This window comes from Lynx canadensis, chromosome F2 (assembly GCF_007474595.2).
Source record: "Lynx canadensis isolate LIC74 chromosome F2, mLynCan4.pri.v2, whole genome shotgun sequence".
Classification (NCBI taxonomy): domain Eukaryota; kingdom Metazoa; phylum Chordata; class Mammalia; order Carnivora; family Felidae; genus Lynx; species Lynx canadensis.
The window spans coordinates 25,259,552-25,281,053 of record NC_044320.2 but is presented as its reverse complement, the minus strand read 5'-3'; the positions used below and the strand labels follow the sequence as shown (position 1 = coordinate 25,281,053).

Genomic DNA, 21,502 nt, shown 5'->3' with positions numbered 1-21,502 from the left:
CCTTTGGTTCACACTGAAAATGGGTTAATACTCCATTAGCACTTTGATTCTGGGAAAAACTAGATCAGGGTGCTACTGCATAACTTATTTAGCCAAGATAACACTTGGAAAAATTATCACTTCCATTTCATTTTTTGAACAACTTTGTAAGAAAGAGAAACCAAATACTTGGATACAGTGATCCTTTTGAGAAAATGGAAATTTGAAGACTTTATATGACATAAAAATGCATTATAATATGTATGAGTATATGGATATATAACAAACATATAGTACTGACTATATATTAATATTATGTGTTCAGTATTTAATATTATTGTATAAATATTATATTAATATATGCTACTGAATATTATATATTCAATGCATTATATTAAATATATAATTATTAATATGTAATTTTGAATATATACAACAGAATAGCAAATATATTAGCTAACATTTATTGAATGCTCTTTACATATTTGGCACTGCTTTGTGAATGTTGTATCATTAACTCCCCAGATCTTCAAAACACCTTGTAGAATCAGTATTATATTACTCATTTTACATTATGAAAAACTGAGTCTCACAGAAACTGAGTGATAAAGTCAACATTAAATATTGAGTCCTGCAACACTATGTTCAGCACTTTAAAATTATATCTATTACCCTATATTTTCACTAAGAAAGACATGCTATGTTAGAAATTCATTCATATTAAAATGTGATCCTCTTGAAAAATAAAAATTTGAAACACATCATATTATACTTAAAATGTATCTAATCTATGCCATAGAAAAGATTTGCTATTTACTAACCTAAAAGAAATCAATTTACCAAAGTAAGGAGGAAAAAAAAAAAGTCAAGAATACATTATCTCTTTTTGGGTAAAAATGGATCAACTTAGTTTGATTAATTATAAAATGCATCTTCAAACCTTCTGTTCTTTCTCTCCTGTATTTTCTATCTTATTTTGAGCCATCACATAAATGAGTGATCACATCACATAAATGACTCACCATGATATACTAGGCAGGATTTTAAGGTGGGCTCCCAAATCCACCTCTTCACTGTGAATGCAGGTGGAATCTACAGATATGATGAGAATGTTGCCCTCATGTAAATTAGGTTACATTTTATGGCAATGGTGATGGGACAGTCCCTCCTGTGATTATGTTACGCTACTAGGATTCTTTACTAGCAAACTAGAGAGGGAGGTAAAGTTAGACAGATGTGCTCCAGCTGAGTTGGAAGAAAGCCAGGTTTTGAACTGCCTGTGGTGGGAGTAATGGTAAGGAACCAACAGGAAGCCTATGCAAACTAAGGAAAGTCCCTGGTCAATACCTGGTAAGAAAATAGGAATATTCATCAAACCACTGTAAGGAAATAATTATGATTTTGCACCTCCTATAACCAAATAAACAACATGCTTTTTGTGTCTTCTTTTCCCACCATGAGATTCCATTAACTGAGGTTTGATAACAGCTTCCCACACGGGTTAGGATTAGAGGTTGACTTTTTAAAAATATGATTAAAAGGTATAACAAATTTAAAGAATGTTCTAGATAAAATATCACACTGTATGTAAAGTTATAATTTTCATTGGAATATTGAATAAATTTTTAATGCATTTTACAACCTGTTTTCCTATGTGGTAGAGGGAAATTTACCAAAAATCCATCTTAAAACTGAAAGCCGTGTAACAAGTACTGACATTGGGATTATACAACAATTATTTTTCCATGGGAAATATAATTTTATCTAATACAGTATTCATATTTATGAATCAAAATAATTGATGCTGTTTATTATTCCTATTGAAATCTTTGCATTTTATCTACATTTACTTTTTATGATATTAAATGATACCCTGTTAAGGCACATAACTATTTTTAAAAGGAAGAAATAACTTTAGATTTAATTTTTTGTGTTATGCCATGATACTTATAGTCAAATAATAAACATAAAGTTATGTTTTTCTAACTTACTACATTTTAGAAGGGGGAAATCAAGATATATTCAAAATTTAATTTCTTTTTTAAAAATATATTCTTAAGTTAGCTAATATACAGTATAGTCTTGGCTTCAGGAGCAGATCCCCATGATTCATCATTTACATACGACACCAAGTGCTCATCCCAACAAGGGCCCTCCTCAATGCCCATCACCCATTTTCCCCATCCTCCTAACACCTCCATCCCCCTTAACCCCCAGTTTATTTTCTGCATTTGAGAGTCTCTTACAGGTTGCATCCCTTTCTGTTTTTATCTTATTTTTCCTTCCCTTCCCCTGTGGTCATCTGTTAAGTTTCTCAAATTCCACACATGAGTGAAATCATATGGTATCTGTCTCTCTCTGGCTGACTTACTTTGTTTAGCATAGTACCCTCCAGTTCCATCCACGTTGTTTCAAATGGCAAGATTTCATCCGTTTTCATTCGTTGAGTAGTATTCCATTGTATATACATACCACATCTTCCTTATCCATTCATCAGTTCATGGACATTTGGGCTCTTTCCATAATTTGGCTATTGTTGATAGCACTGCTATAAACATTGGGATGCATGTGCTCCTTCAAATCAGCCCTACTGTATCCTTTGGATAAATTCCTAGTACTGCAATTGCTGGGTCACAGGGTAATTATATTTTGGGGGAAACTCTAATTAATTTTGGGGAACCTGTAATTAATTTGGGGGGAACCTCTAGAGTGACTGCACCTGTTTGCATTGTCACCAACACTGCAAAAAGGTTCCCTTTTCTCCTTATCCTCACCAACATCTATTTTTTCCTGAGTTGTTCATTTTAGCCACTCTAGCCATTTTAGCCACCAGTGTGAGGTGGTATCTCAACGTGGTTTTGATTTGTATTTCCCTAATGATGAGCAATGTTGAGCATCTTTTCATGTGTCTGTTTGGCATTTGGATGTCTTCTTTGGAAAAGTGTCTATTCATGACTTTTGCCCATTTCTTCACTGCATTATTGTTTTTTGGGTGTTGAGTTTGGAAAGTTCTTTATAGTTTTTTTGATACTAACCCTTTATTTGATATGTCATTTGCAAATGTCTTCTCCAATTCTTTAGGATGCTTTTTAGTTTTGTTGATTGTTTCCTTCACTGTGCTGAAGCTTTTTATCTTGATGAGGTCCCAATAGTTCATTTTTGCTTTTATTTCCCTTGCTTTCAGAGACATGTCAAGTACGAAGTTGCTGTGGCCCAGGTCAAAGAGGTTGCTGCCTGTTTTCTAGGACTTTGATGGTTTCCTGTCTCACATTTAGGTCTTTCATCAATTTTTTAGTTTATTTTTGCTTATGATGTAAGAAAGTGGTCCAGTTTCATTCTTATACATGTTATAAAATCGATGTACAGAAATCAGTTTCATTTCTATACACCAATAATGAAGCAACAGAAAGAGATATTAAGGAATCAATCCCATTTACAATTGCACCAAAAACATAAAATACCTAGGAATAAACCAAACCAAAGAAGTAAAAGATATGTACTCTGAAAACTATAGAAAGCTTATGAAGGAAATTGAAGAATACACAAATAAATGAAAAAACATTCCATGCTCATGGATTAGAAGAACAAATATTGTTAAAATGTCAATACTATCCAAAGCAATCTACACATTCAATGTAATCCCAATCAAAATAGCACCAGCATTCTTCACAGGGCTAGAACAAACAATCCTAAAATTTGTATGGAACCACAAAAGATCCTGAATATCCAAAGTAATGTTGACAAAGAAAACCAAAGCTGATGGCATCACAATCCTGGACTTGAGCCTGTATTACATACAAAGCTATAATCATCAAAATAGTATGGTATTGGCAAAAAACAGACACGTAGACCAAAGGAATAGAATAGAGAGCCCAGAAATGGACCCACAAATATATGGCCAACTACTCTTGAACAAAGCAGGAAAGAGTATCCAATGGAAAAAAGATAGCCTCTTTAGCTAATGACGCTCAGAGAACTGGACAGCATCAAAAATTATTTTTTTAATCAAGCATATAGTATATTTTCTTATAAGCTACCAATTATAACAACTTATCACAATGTATGGTATTTGAATGTATGAAAAAATTATTTTTTTAATCAAGCATATAGTATATTTTCTTATAAGCTACCAATTATAACAACTTATCACAATGTATGGTATTTGAATGTATGAAACACACAAAAAATCTTTCACATATAATTAGAATCTTAAATTATCACTGTCTCAAACTTCATTCTAACATTCAAAATAAAAATGATAAATTATAGCAATTGACATACAGTAGCAACATATATGAAAGAAAGAAATTCAATGTGAAATGAGAAGTTTAATAATTCAATTTCTGGGGAATAGAATACAATCTTCAACATTATCCTATCTTTTCCACATGAGGAACAAACATTAAATAGTTCGTATATCACTGGTTCTAGCAATTTTTCATGTTCATCTTAATATTCCTTTTATCCTATATGAGTGGTTTTATGTTTTTAAAAATACTTCATAAAGAAACTATTTACTTCAAGAAAGTAAAGATTTTTCAGCAAAGAAAATATGCTTAAAAGAAAAATGTTACCTAACATTTATGGTTTTTTCAAAGAAAAGTCCTTAAATTTCACTAAATCTTACCTTTTCCAGGTAAATATCAATTAATATCCCAAGTTCTAAGTGGTTAAACATAGCCTACGTCTGCCCTTTAAGACACCGAGTGGCGTTTTAATTCTTGGAAAGTGGGAGATGCATTAAATTTGTCCTCATTACTGATGAAATTATTAGATATCCTATATATCAGGTGAGTTTTACAAGCATGTAGTAACTACTTTCCATATGCCAACAGGCATGTTTGCAAAATAAGTAAAATCGATTCTATACCCTTAAGCTTCTCATAGCCTAGTGTGAGCAAAACCATACAAAATGGTAATATATAGTATTGTGGCAAGGTGTGTACATATCTGAGCACATAGAAAAAACATCATTGAACATTTTGGGCTCAATTCTAGATTCCCTAAATGACTTTCCAGAAATGATTAAGGCTTGCACGAAGTCTGGAAGAATAAGAAATTCATGGGTCACAAAGGTGTGTACGGGTATTCAGGGCATAAGAGACAGAGATGTACTGTAGAAGAGTTTAAATAGCATAGTACATGCAGAAATTTAATTCATGTTCATGTGACTATTTTATGAATTAAGGTAATAGGTGAGAAACAATACTGGAAAACCATGTAGCTGTGGAGGTTGTGTATGCTACACTGTGCCGAAATATTGAAAAGTCTGAAAGCATTTACAAATTGATAGTACTATTGAAGCTTTGTTGTGAGCACCATGAAAGTGATTTATATCTTCCTGGATAATAGAGGTAAAACAACACAAAATTTAATAAACTCTTGTTTAAAGCCGTCCACATATTTATTATAATACTGTGTCCTTTAACTTCATTCTGTAGATGATATTTATGAAAAAGGTGTCATTCTCTAAGTTGGGATTTTGAACACTTCCAACTCTTTCAAAGGGAGAAAAGACAATCATGACTTAGAAGGTCAGTTTAGGATTAGGATGTTTCTGTGCCTAAGTAGGTTGACTATGAAATGTGAAAGGCAAAAGATTTGAATTTGATCAAGAGGAGAAAATGTCTTTACATGTATGACATCTGTGGGTTTTTTTAATGTAATATCTTTCATTTATTCTTAGAAGTATTTAAGGTGATGATCCATTAACTTCTTTTATGAACCCAACTTACCTTTATTGCTACCAACCTGTTTAATATATGTGATTTAATTACATAAATTTCTCTTGCTACAATTCAACTGTCTAGTCAGAAGTATAATTAAATTGATCCTATATTATAAACTCTTCATGAAATTTCATGGTACTGCAATTTAAATTTTTAAAGCTTAGGAATTGAAAAGAACCCCTAAAATTAAAAATCACTAATGTCATTTTTTTTGTTCTCAAGGATAAACTTTTAGTAAACATCTGTGACAGATAGTTAAACAGAATAGTAAGTAGTATAAATATTCATTTGTATGTCAAGTATTTAAAAAGGACAAAGAATATATAGGTCACATATAATATACATAAGAATGGGGGCTCTTGGGTGGTTCAGCCCTTTGAGCATCCAACTATTGATTTTCACTCAGGTCATGATCCCAGTGTTCTGGGATCAGGTCTGCACTGAGTGTGGAACCTAAAAGTAAGATTTTCTCTCTCTCCCACAGCCCCTCTCCCCCACTTGCACTCTCTCTCTCTCTCTCTCTCTCTCTCTAGCTTTCAAATAAGTAAGTAAATAAATAAATAAATAAATAAATAAATACGAATACATTTCAGCTTTTATGTTCATATTGTTTTAATATACATTATCAGTAATTTTTATTTTTTAATACTCTTTGTACTAAACTCTATGTGATCATATCCATTTAACTATAAATGGAATTACAGTCTATAGTTAGATATAAAATGTCTCGAAAATGTATATGGTTTACATTTGTAGATAATTTAAACATATCTTTATGGGTTTACATTTGTAGGTCTGGTTTACATTTGTAGATGATTTAAACATATTTTTATGGGTTTACATTTGTAGGTCATTTAAACATATTTTTACATTAACCTTAATTTTTTGCTAAATTATTACTCATTACATTTTTCATATAATTTTCTAGGGTGAGAAAATACTTGTAAAATGTTTAGCACTGTGATTGGCCCAAAGAAATAACTCAGTAAATGTTACCTAGTAATAGTAGTGTTATTAGCCAAATTTTTGTACTTGTGAATTAAAATGTGAAAATGATTTAACTGGATATTTTCTAAAGGTGAACATTTTAACCCTATGTTTTCTTAATTACTTGGTCATACAGATCAATAATCATTAAGGCATAACAACTACCTTGTGTTTGAAGTGAGTTTTCAAGACTGTAATTTTAAGTCTGTTTCTGATCATTGAATTGGCTCACTGATTATGCTGAAATTATTTATTGAGATTCTCATAAACATTAGAGTAACCACTTACTATCATATGTATAATATTTATATATACATGATCTACAATATGCTTTCATTATATCACTTTGTTACCACAATAAATGATTCTAAAAGGGTAAAATATCCCATAGTATGTAACTATATGCTCTTTTACCTATAAGAATGATTATGCATCTTTGAAGCAAAATGCAAAATAATTCTATTACACAAAATAGCTTTTTAGTAGAAACTGGAATATATTTTGAGTTGTTTGGCAGATTTAGAAAAGATATAAGCACATCTCTCATTGTGTGTTCTGTAGAACACAGATCTTAATCAGGTTTATCTCAATGAAATTTTGAAAAATGGTTATATGACTATCCAACATGGTATACATTAGTTTTTTTCAAATTTATTGTTTCATAGAACACTATTTTACTCATTTGTTTTTATTAACATAAACGAATGAAAAAATCCTGTAAAACAAACTTTGGGAAATAGTGACAAGATATAGAGGTGTATGATAGACAGTAATGAGAAAAGATAAAGATATATACAGCTAGTTTTAATGGGGAAATTTTCCACAGAAATTTAACAACTCACAACTTGGACTTCAAGAAGTTTAAAAGAAAAATGTTTCAAGTCAACTTGATCAAAATTTAGGAAACAGGGACAGTTTTTAAGTAAATGGGCTGTAATAGGACAATAAAGGATTTTAATAACTGGGTTCTGTGAAGATCAGAGACTGACTTACATTTATCATTTATTTATTCTATTTTGGATTTGCAATTGGAATTGAAATGCATATGCCAGGACTTCACTCCACAGTGTGATTCAGGATATGTAATTGGAGCCAAGAATTCTATATTTTACATTTTAACAAATTATCCAGATGGTTCTGATATGTGTGGTCCAGTGTTGGCAGATTGAGAAACACAGATAAATTCACAACTATTAGTAATAAATAGAAATCTTATAAATTCTAATACACAAGGACGAGATTTAAGGACATTTTAAAAGATTAAGATGAAAGGTAAACCATAAGAAATACAGTCAACGGTATTCTAATAGGGTTGTATGGTGACAGATGGTAACTATACGTGTGATGAGCACAGCGCCTATAAGCTTGTTGGATCACTATGTTGTACACCTGAAACTAATGTAACAGCATGTCTCAACCACACTTTAATTAAAAAAAACTGTAAATGATTATATACAGGAAGATGGAATGAAAATAAATGAGATTCAGATATTAGGATCATCTGAAAATAAAATGAAAACATAAAAATCATGCAGGTATAAATTTAGAGGAAATGTCCGGATTAGTAGATTCAGTAGGGTCCAGAGTTGGAATCTGAGGTACTTGTGATATGATAGCTCGGATTCAAAACGTAGGGGTGTTGGGGCACCTGAGTGCTCAGCCAATTAAGCCACCCACTATTGATTTTGGCTCAGGTGATGATCTTACAGGTTGTGGGATCAAGTCCTGATGTTAGGCTCTGCGCTGACAGCAGAGCCTGCTTTGGATTCTTTCTCCCTCTCTCTCTGCCCCTCACCCACTCACATTATCACGCGCACGCACGCGTACCCCCTCACCCCCCAAAGTAAATAACCAAACATTAAAAAAATGTAAGGGTGTGAAAAACGGGCTTTGAAACTTTTAACTACATTTCCTGGACGTCACTGTATGATAGTCCTGCCTTATCTGCAGTTTCACTTTCTGCAGATTCGCTATTGTCGGTTTAGGTTACCTGGCGTGAACTGTGGTCTCTGAGCCAACGGTCCTTCTGACGAATCATCAGAGGTTCAATTGTAGCATAACTCTACACTACAGTGCGTACGTCATTCCCCTCACTTGGTCACGTAGGCATTCTATCATCTCACAGCGTCATAAGGAAGGTGAGTATAGTACAATATTTTGAGAGAGCGAGCGAGCGCCGCAGTTCACGTAACTTTAGTTACAGTATATTAGTATAATTATTCATTTTATTGTTAATTTCTTACTATGCCTAATTTATAAACTAAACTTTAGTATGTATGTGTAAGAGAAAATAAAGTATATACAGAGTTTGGTACTATCCACGTTTTTAGGCATTCACTGTGGGGCCTGGGACATAGCCAAGAGGATATGAGAATGAGAGGCCACCACACCTGCTGGCCTTGACAGTATCATTGGCCATGGTTAAATTAATAACGACTCAGAGCTACTCCCTCTAGAAAATGTTAACTAGTGTGACATGGTGTGGTAGGGTAAATGACGCCCATCTTCTCTCCCCTCCCACCTGTTACCTCCCGATATCTCTCGAACCGCTGAATATGTCACAGGACATGACAAAAAGAACCTTGCAAATGTAATTAAGCTTAGCAAATTTTACATGGGGAAGGGGAAAGCAGAGAGATTTCAACAATGAGAAAGATACAGCAGCAGTTGCTGGCTCTCACACTTAGAGCCCAGGAACAAGGAAGAGAGAGGTCTTTAGGACCAACGGGCACTAGTTTCTTTCCAGAGCCTTCTGATAAGAGACCAACCAGCTGACATTTTTATTTCAGCCTTGCGAGACCCTGAACAGAGAAACTAGCAGAGATCACCAGGACTTCTCAGCTCCAGGACTGTGAGTTAGTATATTTTTGTTTTAAGATGCTAAATTTGTGTTTATTTGTTAAGTACCAATAGAAAGCTAGTAAACATGGTGGAAGGTACTATCACAAATCAATGCTTGAAGATGTTCTGTAGCATGAATACCAATCCCTCAATACTATATGGATGTCTAATACCTTATATTTTAAGTAAGGACCTCCAAAACATTTAAGTGTCATAAAGATATATGAATACATTTTTACAAAGCAGAAAAGACAGAAATTTAATGTTGTGCATCTAGAAAGAATGGAGAGCTTTGAAAATAGTTTTGAGTGTATTTCATGACACTTGAAAAGCAGAAAAGACAGAAATTTAATGTTGTGCATCTAGAAAGAATAGAGAGCTTTGAAAATAGTTTTGAGTGTATTTCATGACACTTGACAGCCAAACCAGAAAACTCGGCAACATCTTAACTCATGTTCCAAGCTACTACATTTTTAGTATACTTAGTACTTACTGAAAGAATCAACCAGCCTAAAATATATTTATATTTTGATGAACAGAGTACAGGTTTTCTATTAAGGAGCCTCTAATGGAAAATTATTGTATTACTAACTCCTTCAATATTGCCAAAATTATACTTAAAATTAAACCTTTGTGTTTGTAGTGTTTTAAACTATGAATTAAGTTGCCAAGATAAAATACTCAATTATTGTGAAATCACCTTAGAAAAATAAGGATTATTACTAGCACAACGGAGGAAAATAAGTGTTAGAACGCAGCCTCCACTGCTAGACAAAAGATAGTTAAGAAATGTATTAGGTAGAAAATAGTGTAAAAACTGCTGTGATGTGTCATTATTTAGGGTATAAAAAGGAGAAAATATTTTTACTCATTTGTTTGCTAGAGGATTTTTTTTCTAGTGAGAAAGATAGCACTAAGACGAAATGTTTGTTTTAAAACTTTCCTCACATGCAAACTGTTAACCTTTATACTAAAGCAAGTCTACTTTATATCTGTTTTCCAGTGTGCTCTTTAAACATATCATATTTTGAATTATAATGTGCTTTAGAAACTAACCACCCCTGCTACTGTATTTATGTATCTGTTATGATAATTTTATATCTCGTGTGATGCATTCTGGTAATATGGTCCCCTGGGGAGGTGAGTTGCTATCTGATATGCTATTCCTGTAGGTAGGGAGGGAGTCTTCCCTAAACTAGGTGCAACTTAAAGAAGTAATTACAAGTCCATGAACTCCATCTGAGACCTTTGGGAATGGAGTATTTTTACCGTCAGAATTTTTTTCACATTGTAAATAGGGAACACATGCAGATTCTATACATTTTTAACGCCATCAGCAGAGCCTGTGGTACACTGAATTATCAAACAATCTTTGCAGAATGAAACTTGAGTACCCACACTATGTGGGATAAATAGAGGTTATTAGTGGCCTCCAGTTAGTTCCGGTCAGGTTTTGATGCTAAAATGAGTTTGTATCAACTTCCAGGTAAAACCTTAGTGTCAAGAACTTCTTGGTTTTCCTTTATGGTTTTAGGTATTTAGGTATGGTTTTAGGTAACACTTTATGGTTTTAGGGATTATGGATATGTGGAACTGTAAAGTCTGGCTTAGAATGGAAGACATAAACTCATGTCTCTTAATAGACTGTTTTTCTTGACTCTTAACTTGGAGAGAAGACAGATTACCAGGTTATTTTCTGGTAGAGAGGCAAAATACACAGGAAAATAGGGTGGAGTCTGATGCCTGAATCTCAAATCATACCTAATTTCCTGTTACTCTCATATTCGGTTCACTTTTGGGAATGTCTAACCCCATAATCGTTTCATGGTCTCATCTCCTAAGAAGACTTAAGGGAAAGATTTTCCGCTCTTCAGGTACACTGCAAGTGAAACATTAAAGCCTACCAATTCCATCATTTTATTGTATGTTAATGATGATTAACGTGACCCTCAGGATAAGATTTGAGCTAACAGGATAAATAATATTTTCCTGTCTGGTGATTCTTCTACCATTTCCACCCCAGAGAAGTTTGGTTTGACTCAATTACACTGGGCAGTGGTCATTTTATGTTAATATCACTTACCTTCATAATATACTTTAAACCCATGAGCGCTAACTGCAAAATCACTGGTCAAACGTAGTGAGAACACAGATTTGGTACTTGTCACTGGCGGTGGCAGATGGAATCCTGTTAACCTAAAAACATAAACGAAATTAATTGTTAGTGTTATAGACATTTTACCTAATAGAGTTGAAAGAGCATTAAAAGTCATTTTATCAAATCCCCAAGCTTTGTATAAATAAGTGTGTATGTGTGTGTATGTGAGGGTTTATAAACGAATTTATGTTGATTAAAGCTCACTCATCAAAAACAATTCCTGTAGGTATATATAAATATACGGTTATTTACATATATATGAATGTGCATAACTATCGTATCTAGTACATATGTCATCTATATGAAAATACTGATCAATTTAGACTTTGGGAAATGAATTGTGAGAGTGTGTGTGTTTAGGTATCTTTTGCTCCTGATTTTAACAACTGAATATGCAGAAGATATTTTTGTCAGTAAATTTTTTTCCTGATATTTTAGAATATATAAAAAGAGTGGTATTTACTAAAATTTAATATTAAAGGAAAAATGTGATCCAGATATGACATCTTGAAACTGAAGAGTCTACAAATGATGTGATTTTTTTGCTTTATCATATTCTAAAATTTCAATTAGTTCTATTAAAACTAATAGATGCAAATTGCTTTTTGGTTATATTGCATATTTTACAAAACAAATATTTGATTTTTTACCAAAATGTAGTGCTTATTTTGCTAATACTTTATTGGATATAGTTACAAGCTTGGTTATGTAATTAATTTACAACTGATACTTTTTCTAAACCAGAAAAGAGAAATTAAGAAATAATGAAAGCCACATACATGGAATATAGTTTTCTAAAATTAATGAAAGTACATACTTTTTAATTTTTCTATGAATTGCCTTTTATGTTCTTTACTTTATCATGTTTATTATTAATATTAGAATAAGAATTAGTAATTTTATGCAATGGAATTATACCTTTTTAAATACACAGTAATTGCTATATTTGCCCAACATTGTACAGGATTAATCTACATTGAAATTACCATATATTTCATTGCCGTATAACAGTAACTCTCATTTGTCTCAGGTGTGCTTATACTCTAAAAATTATTAAGAACCCCAAAAAGATTTTGTGGGATTTATCAACATGTGCCATATTTAAATTTTTTTAAGGTTTTGTTTATTTTTGAGAGAGACCGACAGACAGAATGTGAGTAGCACTGGGCCAGAGAGAGAGGGAGACATAGAATCTGAATCAGGCTCCAGGCTCCAAGCTGTCAGCACAACCTGACGTGGGCTTGAGCCCACGAAACGTGAGATCATGACCTGAACCAAAATCAGTTGCTCAACTGACTGAGCCATCCAGGCGCCCCAATATTTGCCCTATTTAAAATAAAACTGAGAACTGTTTTTTACATGTGCATTTGTTACTTAATTTAAAAATAACCAGAATAGGCACATTGCATGTTTACGTCAATCATATTTCAATTCAAGATAAGTATCTTTTCCAAAACAAAAATGAAAAGAATGCCTTGTATTTTGTTTTTTAGAAATCTTTTTAATGTCTGGTCTATTAGCAGAAATTATTTGGATTCTCAAATCTACTTCTTTATTCAATATTTTGGATTACATTATTTTGGTTGATGGATATGAAGAACTCTGGCCTCACTTAAGTGTGTGGTTGGAAAAGGGAAGCTATTTCTAATAGCCTTTGCAGATTAAAGTGGATGCTCTTTTTTGATACTACACAAAAACTTCACAAGTTAGTTTCGATGTTGAATTTAAGCCATATCAATTAATTGTTGTATTGTGTAGCATTAAAATTCATTGCTTCACCTTGTTCTTATAATGGGTCCTTTTTATCCAGGCAACGTTTAACAAGCATTGATCATTTGAGTTAGATCTTCCAAATGTTACATTTTATTATAAACTATCAAAAAATCACATTTATTTTTATTGCTACTGATCTCATTAGAAAAGTCATTAAACTTGGAGAAACTTTAAAGCTTACAGTAATGGATTGAAGCTTTCCAAAATTCTATTTTTTTTTTTACTTGTAAACTCAGATTTCATCATTAACAACAGATCCTGTCAGTTGTTTTCCCTTGAAGTAACAATTCAGGTTCATTGCATGTGTATATGCGTGTGTGTGTGTGTGTGTGTGTGTGTGTGTGTGTGTGTGTGTGTGTTTCAAAAAATATATGCCAGACATACAGATGTGATTAACATTTATGTCAGTCACTCCAGTAAAGAGGTGTTCCATGAAAAAGTGGCTAGTTCAGTGATCTTGTAGAACCCCTAAAAGTCCCTAAAGACTTTCAAACATCCATGGATCACATTTTGAGAACCACTGCTGTATAGGAGTCTATTGCAATAAATACACCACACTAAATTTATACATTCTACAGTTGATGGGCATTTGGGTTGTCTATGATCAGTCCAGTGTGTTTTCATCAACATTCTTGCAGAAGTTCACTTGTACATACTTATCTGGAAGTTTCTCTAAGGTTTATCAGCATTCAAAACTTTAATTTTTTCTCTTTTTGCTGAGTAAGTTGCATGATTTCCTATTTGGCTCCTGGTTAGAAGTATATCTCTGAAATTATAAACCAATGAGTTGCTTTAGTTATATCTGCTTACCATGTATATCTCATTTGCATTGCAATTGGATAACATTTTCTGTATGAATTGAATCCTTTGAGATTCTCAAGATTTGTTTTATGGGTCAGATATTGTGATTTTTTTATTTGCCTAGTTTTCTTATGAAGGAAAATATATTATTTTTCTATTCCTAATCCAAATTAACACAAACTGAATGTGCATTATTATCTCATAGTTATGTGGGGGTTGGTAGACTATAGCTCAACTGGTTCTCTGCTTGGAGTCTCATGAAGCTGAAATCAAAGTGTTAGCTGGGCTGCATTGCTTCTAGAACCTCTGGAGCTATATCTGCTTTCACTTCCAAATTTATAAAGCTGTTGCCAGATTTAAATTCCATGCAGTTGTAGGACTAAGGTCACGTTGGCTTGGGGTCATTCTCAGGTTTTAGAGATTGCCTGCATTTCTCAGTTTGTGGCCCCCTTCCTGCTTCTTCAGAGTCAGCAAGGGCAGTACGAGTTCTCTTTCTTCAAATATCTTTAGTCTTTTCCTCCACTTCATCCTTCTGCTGCCTCTTCTTCTGCCTCCAGATGGAGAGAGTTCTCAACTTTTACATGCTCATGTAATTAGTTTGTGTTCAAATTGATAATTCAGATATTTTCCTATTATAACATCTGTCTCGATCCCATTTGTAGAGTTATTTTTGCCGTGCAATTTAACATATTCATCCATTCCCAGAGAACCATTATTCTAGGATCACTCTGGCTACTGTAATGAGTATTTATCATTGGCTAGGAGCAGCATTTAGTATATCTTTAAGATAGATTTGTTAATCATGTTCAAGTGTTCTCTTTGCTAACTATAATTTAAAAATCTGATAGACTAGTTGATGAAAGAGATATGCTAAAATCTCACAATATGATTGTAGTTTTTATAGTTTTCCTTGTAGTTATGTCCACTTTAAAATATATTTGGGGGCTACATTATTAGGTGTGTACAGTTTAAATGATTATGTTTCCTAGTAAATTGAATATTTTGTCTTTATGAAGTGCTACTATATTTCTAATAATCTGATCGTAAACTTTATCTTGATACTCATAAATCTATAACTTATTAGAATTAATCTAGATCATCTTTTAATCTTCAATGTTTTTGTATCCTTGTTTTTTAAAATATGTCACTTATAACCAGAATATACTAGGCTATAGTTTCAAATACATAAAAGATTATATGGGGAACTGGGGTGGCTCAGTTGGTTGAATGTCCAAGTCTTGATTTAAGATTTTTTTTTACTTTTTAATGTTTATTTTTGAGAGAGAACACAAGTGGGGGAGGGGGCAAAGAAGGAGGCAGAGAATCTGAAGCAGGCTACTTTCTGTCAGTGCAAAGCCCGATGTGGGACTCAAACCCATGAACCATGAGATCATGACCTGAGCCAAAGTCAGACACTCAACTGACTGAGCCACCCAGGCACCCCTAAAATATGCCATTTATACCAGCATATACTAGGCTATGCTTTTATATACATCAAAGATTACAGATAAATAAGATCTTAAAAAACAAAAGAAATTGCCACAGCCATTCCAGCCTTCAGCAACCACCACCCTGACCAGTCAGCAGCCATCAACATAGTGGCAAGACCCTCGACTAGCACAAGATTATGACTCACTGAAAGCTCAGAGATTGGTTAGCATTTTTAAATAATAAAGCGTTTTTTAAATTAAAATATTTAATGTCCATTTTTTAACATAATGCATACTTAATAGATTACAGTATAGGGTAAATACAGTTTTATATGCACTGGGAAATGAAAGAAGTTCATTTGACTTGCTTTATTGTGATACTCACTTTATTTCAGTGGTCTATAACCAAAACCCTAGTAAGTTTCTGTTGTATGTCTATACTTTATAAGACTTCATTTTGTAAGTTAGTATTTCTGTGTGTAGTTATTTATTAAGCATCTTTCTTTCTCCTTTGGATGCTAACCTTTCTGAAGTCATTCCTTGTAACTCACTAGTTTATCAGCAGTGCTTTCAAGTATCTATCATGTAGGAGGGCCCTCAATAAACAGCTGTTAAGTTCATGAATTTGGGTGGTAGGAGAACGTGAATGCCATCAGAGCACTTGCTTTTTCAAACAAAAAAACTGTGTTCTTAGAACAGCATTCTCAAAAATCATAAAAATGTCAAGGGACTCCAATTGTTAAGAAAATTCAGGTAGTCTACATAGACATTCCTGTTGAATAAGACATAATTTTCACCATAATAGTAACCTCAAAAGTTGAAGGGAGATCATGTAATCTTAGGCACCTCTATTTGAAGTATTTTTCAGGATATAACTATATAGTTTTAAAACTTACTTTTCAGGTAAAGCTAATATGATTTTTATCTTTAATATGAACTATGAATTATAATATTTAAATATACATGTATTGTACTTGAAATTAACATGTTTTCTAGGTAATCTAAAAATCACAGTCTTTTATGGATAAGTATGATCTTTTTCCATCAATCATTTGTACTGATTCAGATACTTGTGAAATTTGGTGTTTTGCATATATTGTTAAATCATTGAATTATAAATTATATTTCCTCGTATTGATGTATTTTAAAACTGCATAGTGAATGGCATTTTATGTTCCTTTGAAAAGAATACCATAGTGAAACTCTATTTTCTCTGACTTACAATTGAAGAAATCACAGTTCGAAAATGATCAGTAAATAGTTCAAATTCATACTGCTGGTGAGCAGTGGAGCAAAGAAGTAAACCCATAACTTCTAACTCCAGTGTATTTCTTTTCCAGTAGTGATTTTTACCATAAGGAATGTGATTTTTTTCATGAGGGCAGTACATATTTAATTCATTTTTGTTTCTTCACAATGCCTGTATAAATTTCTTAACAGATATTTGGAATAGATAACATAATTTTACCCACATGATGGCTTTAAGTAGTTGATACTGGTAAAAACTGTGTCACAGTTTTAAGGTCATTAAATTAAAGGCCAGGAAGGTAATGTGGAATGCCCATCTGTACTTGTTGATGCATTTACAGCTAATATCACTAGTGGTTAGCAAAGAGATTTTCCTAGTGGAAAACTATGTAAGATTAGTCAGCAAATATATCAGGGGAAAATCCTAGAATGATGCAATGTAAATTTCCTTCAGGTATTATTTTTTTAAATGTTAAAAATTGAGAAAAATTGGCTGAGGATTGAAATGTATTAATTTTTAAAAATTTTAAAAATGTTTGTTTATTTTTGAGAGAGAGACAGAGTGTGAGTGGGCGTGGGGCAGAGACAGAGGGAGACACAAATACAAAGTAGACTCCAGGCTCTGAGCTGTCAACACAGAGCCTGACGTGGGGCTCTAACCCATGAACTGTTAGATCATGACCTGAGCCAAAGTCAGTCGCTTAACCGACTAAGTCACCCAGGTGCTCATGAAATTTATTAATTTTAAGTAGTGACTTTGTTTTCTGCTATCAAAACAATCACCATTTTCTACCATCATAAATTTAGCACATATGCACGTAAACTCAGATTAAAGAACAATCATTTCCTCTTAAGACATTTAGCTTAATGAAAAATTTATAACATTTCCTCTGTTTTTCCTATTTCACTGTTATTTGGTGAATATTTCTCATGGCCCAGGGCTAGTTTATGGCCATTTTTTCCATAGATCCTCTTATGTGACAGAATGGCACACATGTTGTTTATTTTTCATCCTACGTTTTATAGTTTCTAATGTATAGCATGTATTCTCCCTGCTTCCTAATCATACATACACCTCAAATATATTTTAACATTTTATTATTTACTAGGCAAAGCATTTATCAGAGGCTGTTGTATGTTTTAAAAATCATGCACTTGAAATGAGTGACCCTGTTACTTCTTATGGTCCCTTTTAGATGAAACCAAGCATTCTTTAAGCATTTCCACTTACAAAGATTCAGAAACATTAATGATGTCTCACACTGTATAGAGTAACTAGATTTAGGGAGAATTACATAATGAACTTATATCTTTCCATCAATGACTAACAGGAAACATACTAAAATAATTATTTGGTAATTAATGCAGAATTGGTTTAAATTTAAATTACAAGAAAGTAATTTATAATGTCAATGCATATGCTCTTTGAATAATGGTCTGTTTATTTAAGAATTAAAAAAAATAATGACAATGTGCCATTTTATAGTGCAACGTAATGGAAACTCTTAAAGCATCATGGATAAGAATAATACCTCTCATTATATAAATGTTTACCAACTTCTTTTTTTTCAGTATATGAAATTTATTGTCAAATTGGTTTCCATACAACACCCAGTGCTCATCCCAAAAGGTGCCCTCCTCAATACCCATCACCCACCCTCCCCTCCCTCCCACCCCCCATCAACCCTCAGTTTGTTCTCAGTTTTTAAGCGTCTCTTATTCTTTGTCTCTCTCCCACTGTAACCTCGTTTTTTTTTTTCTTCCCCTCCTCCATGGGTTTCTGTTAAGTTTCTGAGGATCCACATAAGAATGAAAACATATGGTATCTGTCTTTCTCTGTATGGCTTATTTCACTTAGCATCACACTCTCCAGTTCCATCCACGTTGCTACAAAGGGCCATATTTCGTTCTTTCTCATTGCCATGTAGTACTCCATTGTGCATATAAACCACAATTTCTTTATCCGTTCATCAGTTGATGGACATTTAGGCTCTTGCCATAATTTGGCTATTGTTGAGAGTGCTGCTATAAACATTGGGGTACAAGTGCCCTTATGCATCAGTCCTCCTGTATCCCTTGGGTAAATTCCTAGCAGTGCTATTGCTGGGTCATAGGGTAGGTCTATTTTTAATTTTGTGAGGAACCTCCACACTGCTTTCCAGAGTGGCTGCACCAATTTGCACTCCCACCAACAGTGCAAGAGGGTTCCCGTTTCTCCACATCCTCACCAGCATCTATAGTCTCCTGATTTGTTCATTTTGGCCACTCGGACTGGCGTGAGGTGATATCTGAGTGTGGTTTTGATTTGTATTTCCCTGATGAGGAGCGACGTTGAGCATCTTTTCATGTGCCTGTTGGCCATCCGGATGTCTTATTTAGAGAAGTGTCTATTCATGTTTTCTGCCCATTTCTTCACTGGGTTATTTGTTTTTCGGGTGTGGAGTTTGGTGAGCTCTTTATAGATTTTGGATACTAGCCCTTTGTCTGATATGTCATTTGCAAATATCTTTTCCCATTCCGTTGGTTGCCTTTTAGTTTTGTTGGTTGTTTCCTTTGCTGTGCAGAAGCTTTTTATCTTCATAAGGTCCCAGTAATTCATTTTTCCTTTGAATTCCCTTGCCTTTGGGGATGCGTCAAGTAAGAGATTGCTACGGCTGAGGTCAGAGAGGTCTTTTCCTGCTTTCTCCTCTTCGGTTTTGATGGTTACAAAATCAATGTACAGAAATCAGTTGCATTCTTATACACTAACAATGAAGCAACAGAAAGACAAATAAAGAAACTGATCCCATTCACAATTGCACCAAGAAGCATCAAATACCTAGGAATAAATCTAACCAAAGATGTAAAAGATCTGTATGCTGAAAACTATAGAAAACTTATGAAAGAAATTGAAGAAGATATAAAGAAATGGAAAGACATTCCCTGCTCATGGATTGGAAGAATAAATATTGTCAACATGTCAATACTACCCAAAGCTATGTACACATTCAATGTAATCCCAATCAAAATTGCACCAGCATTCTTCTCGAAAGTAGAACAAGCAATCCTAAAATTTATATGGAACCACAAAAGGCCCCAAATAGCCAAAGTAATTTTGAAGAAGACCAAAGCAGGAGGCATCACAATCCCAGACTTTAGCCTCTACTACAAAGCTGTCATCATCAAGACAGCATGGTATTGGCACAAAAACAGACACATAGACCAATGGAATAGAATAGAAACCCCAGAACTAGACCCACAAATGTATGGCCAACTAATCTTTGACAAAGCAGGAAAGAACATCCAATGGAAAAAAGACAGTCTCTTTAACAAATGGTGCTGGGAGAACTGGACAGTAACATGCAGAAGGTTGAAACTAGACCACTTTCTCACACCATTCACAAAAATAAACTCAAAATGGATAAAGGACCTGAATGTGAGACATATGGTTACCAACTTCTAACGAGGTGTTATTTCTAGGAGACTGAGAGTCAAGAATGACTGGATCTGTACTACAACAATGTAATCAAATGCTCCTTAAATACACACACACACACATATATATATATATATATATATATATATATATATATATATATATTTAACATTTTTTATTTTTTTATGTTTATTTTGAGACAGAGCATGAGCAGGGGAGGGGCAAAGAGAACGGGAGAGAGAATCCCAAGCAGGTTCCACACTGTCCGTGCAGAGCCCAGTGCTGGGCCTGAACCCACAAACGATGAGATCATGACCTGAGCGGAAATCGAGAGTCAGAGGCATAACTGACTGAGTCACTCAGGTGCCCCAAAAGCCATATTTTTAAGTTAAAAGGCTATTCTCTTATTACTGCTTATAACGAATTTGGGTGGAAACAAACATGGGGAGTAGAAAAAGATAAAGAGAGCAAGCTTTCTTTTAAAATAAAAGTGGTAACATTACCCCAAATCCCCAGCTTTGTGATGGTTAAATTAGAGAATTCATGTGGAATGGCCTGGTATATTTTCTGGAATCTAAGACATAGCCACTAAGTGTTAGTTTCATTAGTACTATGACTCCAAATCCACTGCCCTTTCATTTGCATTCTATGTCATGCTATAGCTAAGATAAATTGTATTATAGCACCAGCATTCTCATGATGATTTCTCATTACTCACAGTAATAAATTTAGATCAAAGTATCTTACAATTTTACTTTGTTCTTATAAACAAAGGTTATACAGTTCTTAAAAATGATCCAGGTGATATACAGGGAATTCTTTGCTGAAGTGAACTGTTAATCTATTTAATATTAAAATGAATGGGAAAACCTCAGGAACAAGCAGATATTTAAAATAATGACTGTTCTGTGATAATAAATCATGTATACCCTATTGATATTGGGGTACATGAAGCACAGCCCGATAATTCATGGTTGCATCAAGATGTCACTAATTGTAATATCAGAGGAAAAGATGGCTGTGGCAATATTTGAATAATTATATGATTTGTTGCAATTAAATGAGCAGAAACTTCTCTCAAATATAAAATTCCTGAAAACGGCATCTTATGTGAGAAAGCAAATTCACAATGTTAGGAACA

At 33.5% G+C, this 21,502-nt stretch overlaps 1 protein-coding gene across 1 annotated transcript in view; it reads right to left on the bottom strand.

Moving 5' to 3' along the window:
* Nucleotides 1-21,502, bottom strand: part of CSMD3 (CUB and Sushi multiple domains 3) — a 1,276,067-nt gene that overhangs the window by 1,062,489 nt on the left and 192,076 nt on the right. Inside the window, 1 exon segment of the mRNA XM_030304305.1 lies at nt 11,620-11,732. Coding sequence (XP_030160165.1) covers nt 11,620-11,732 — 113 coding nt within the window.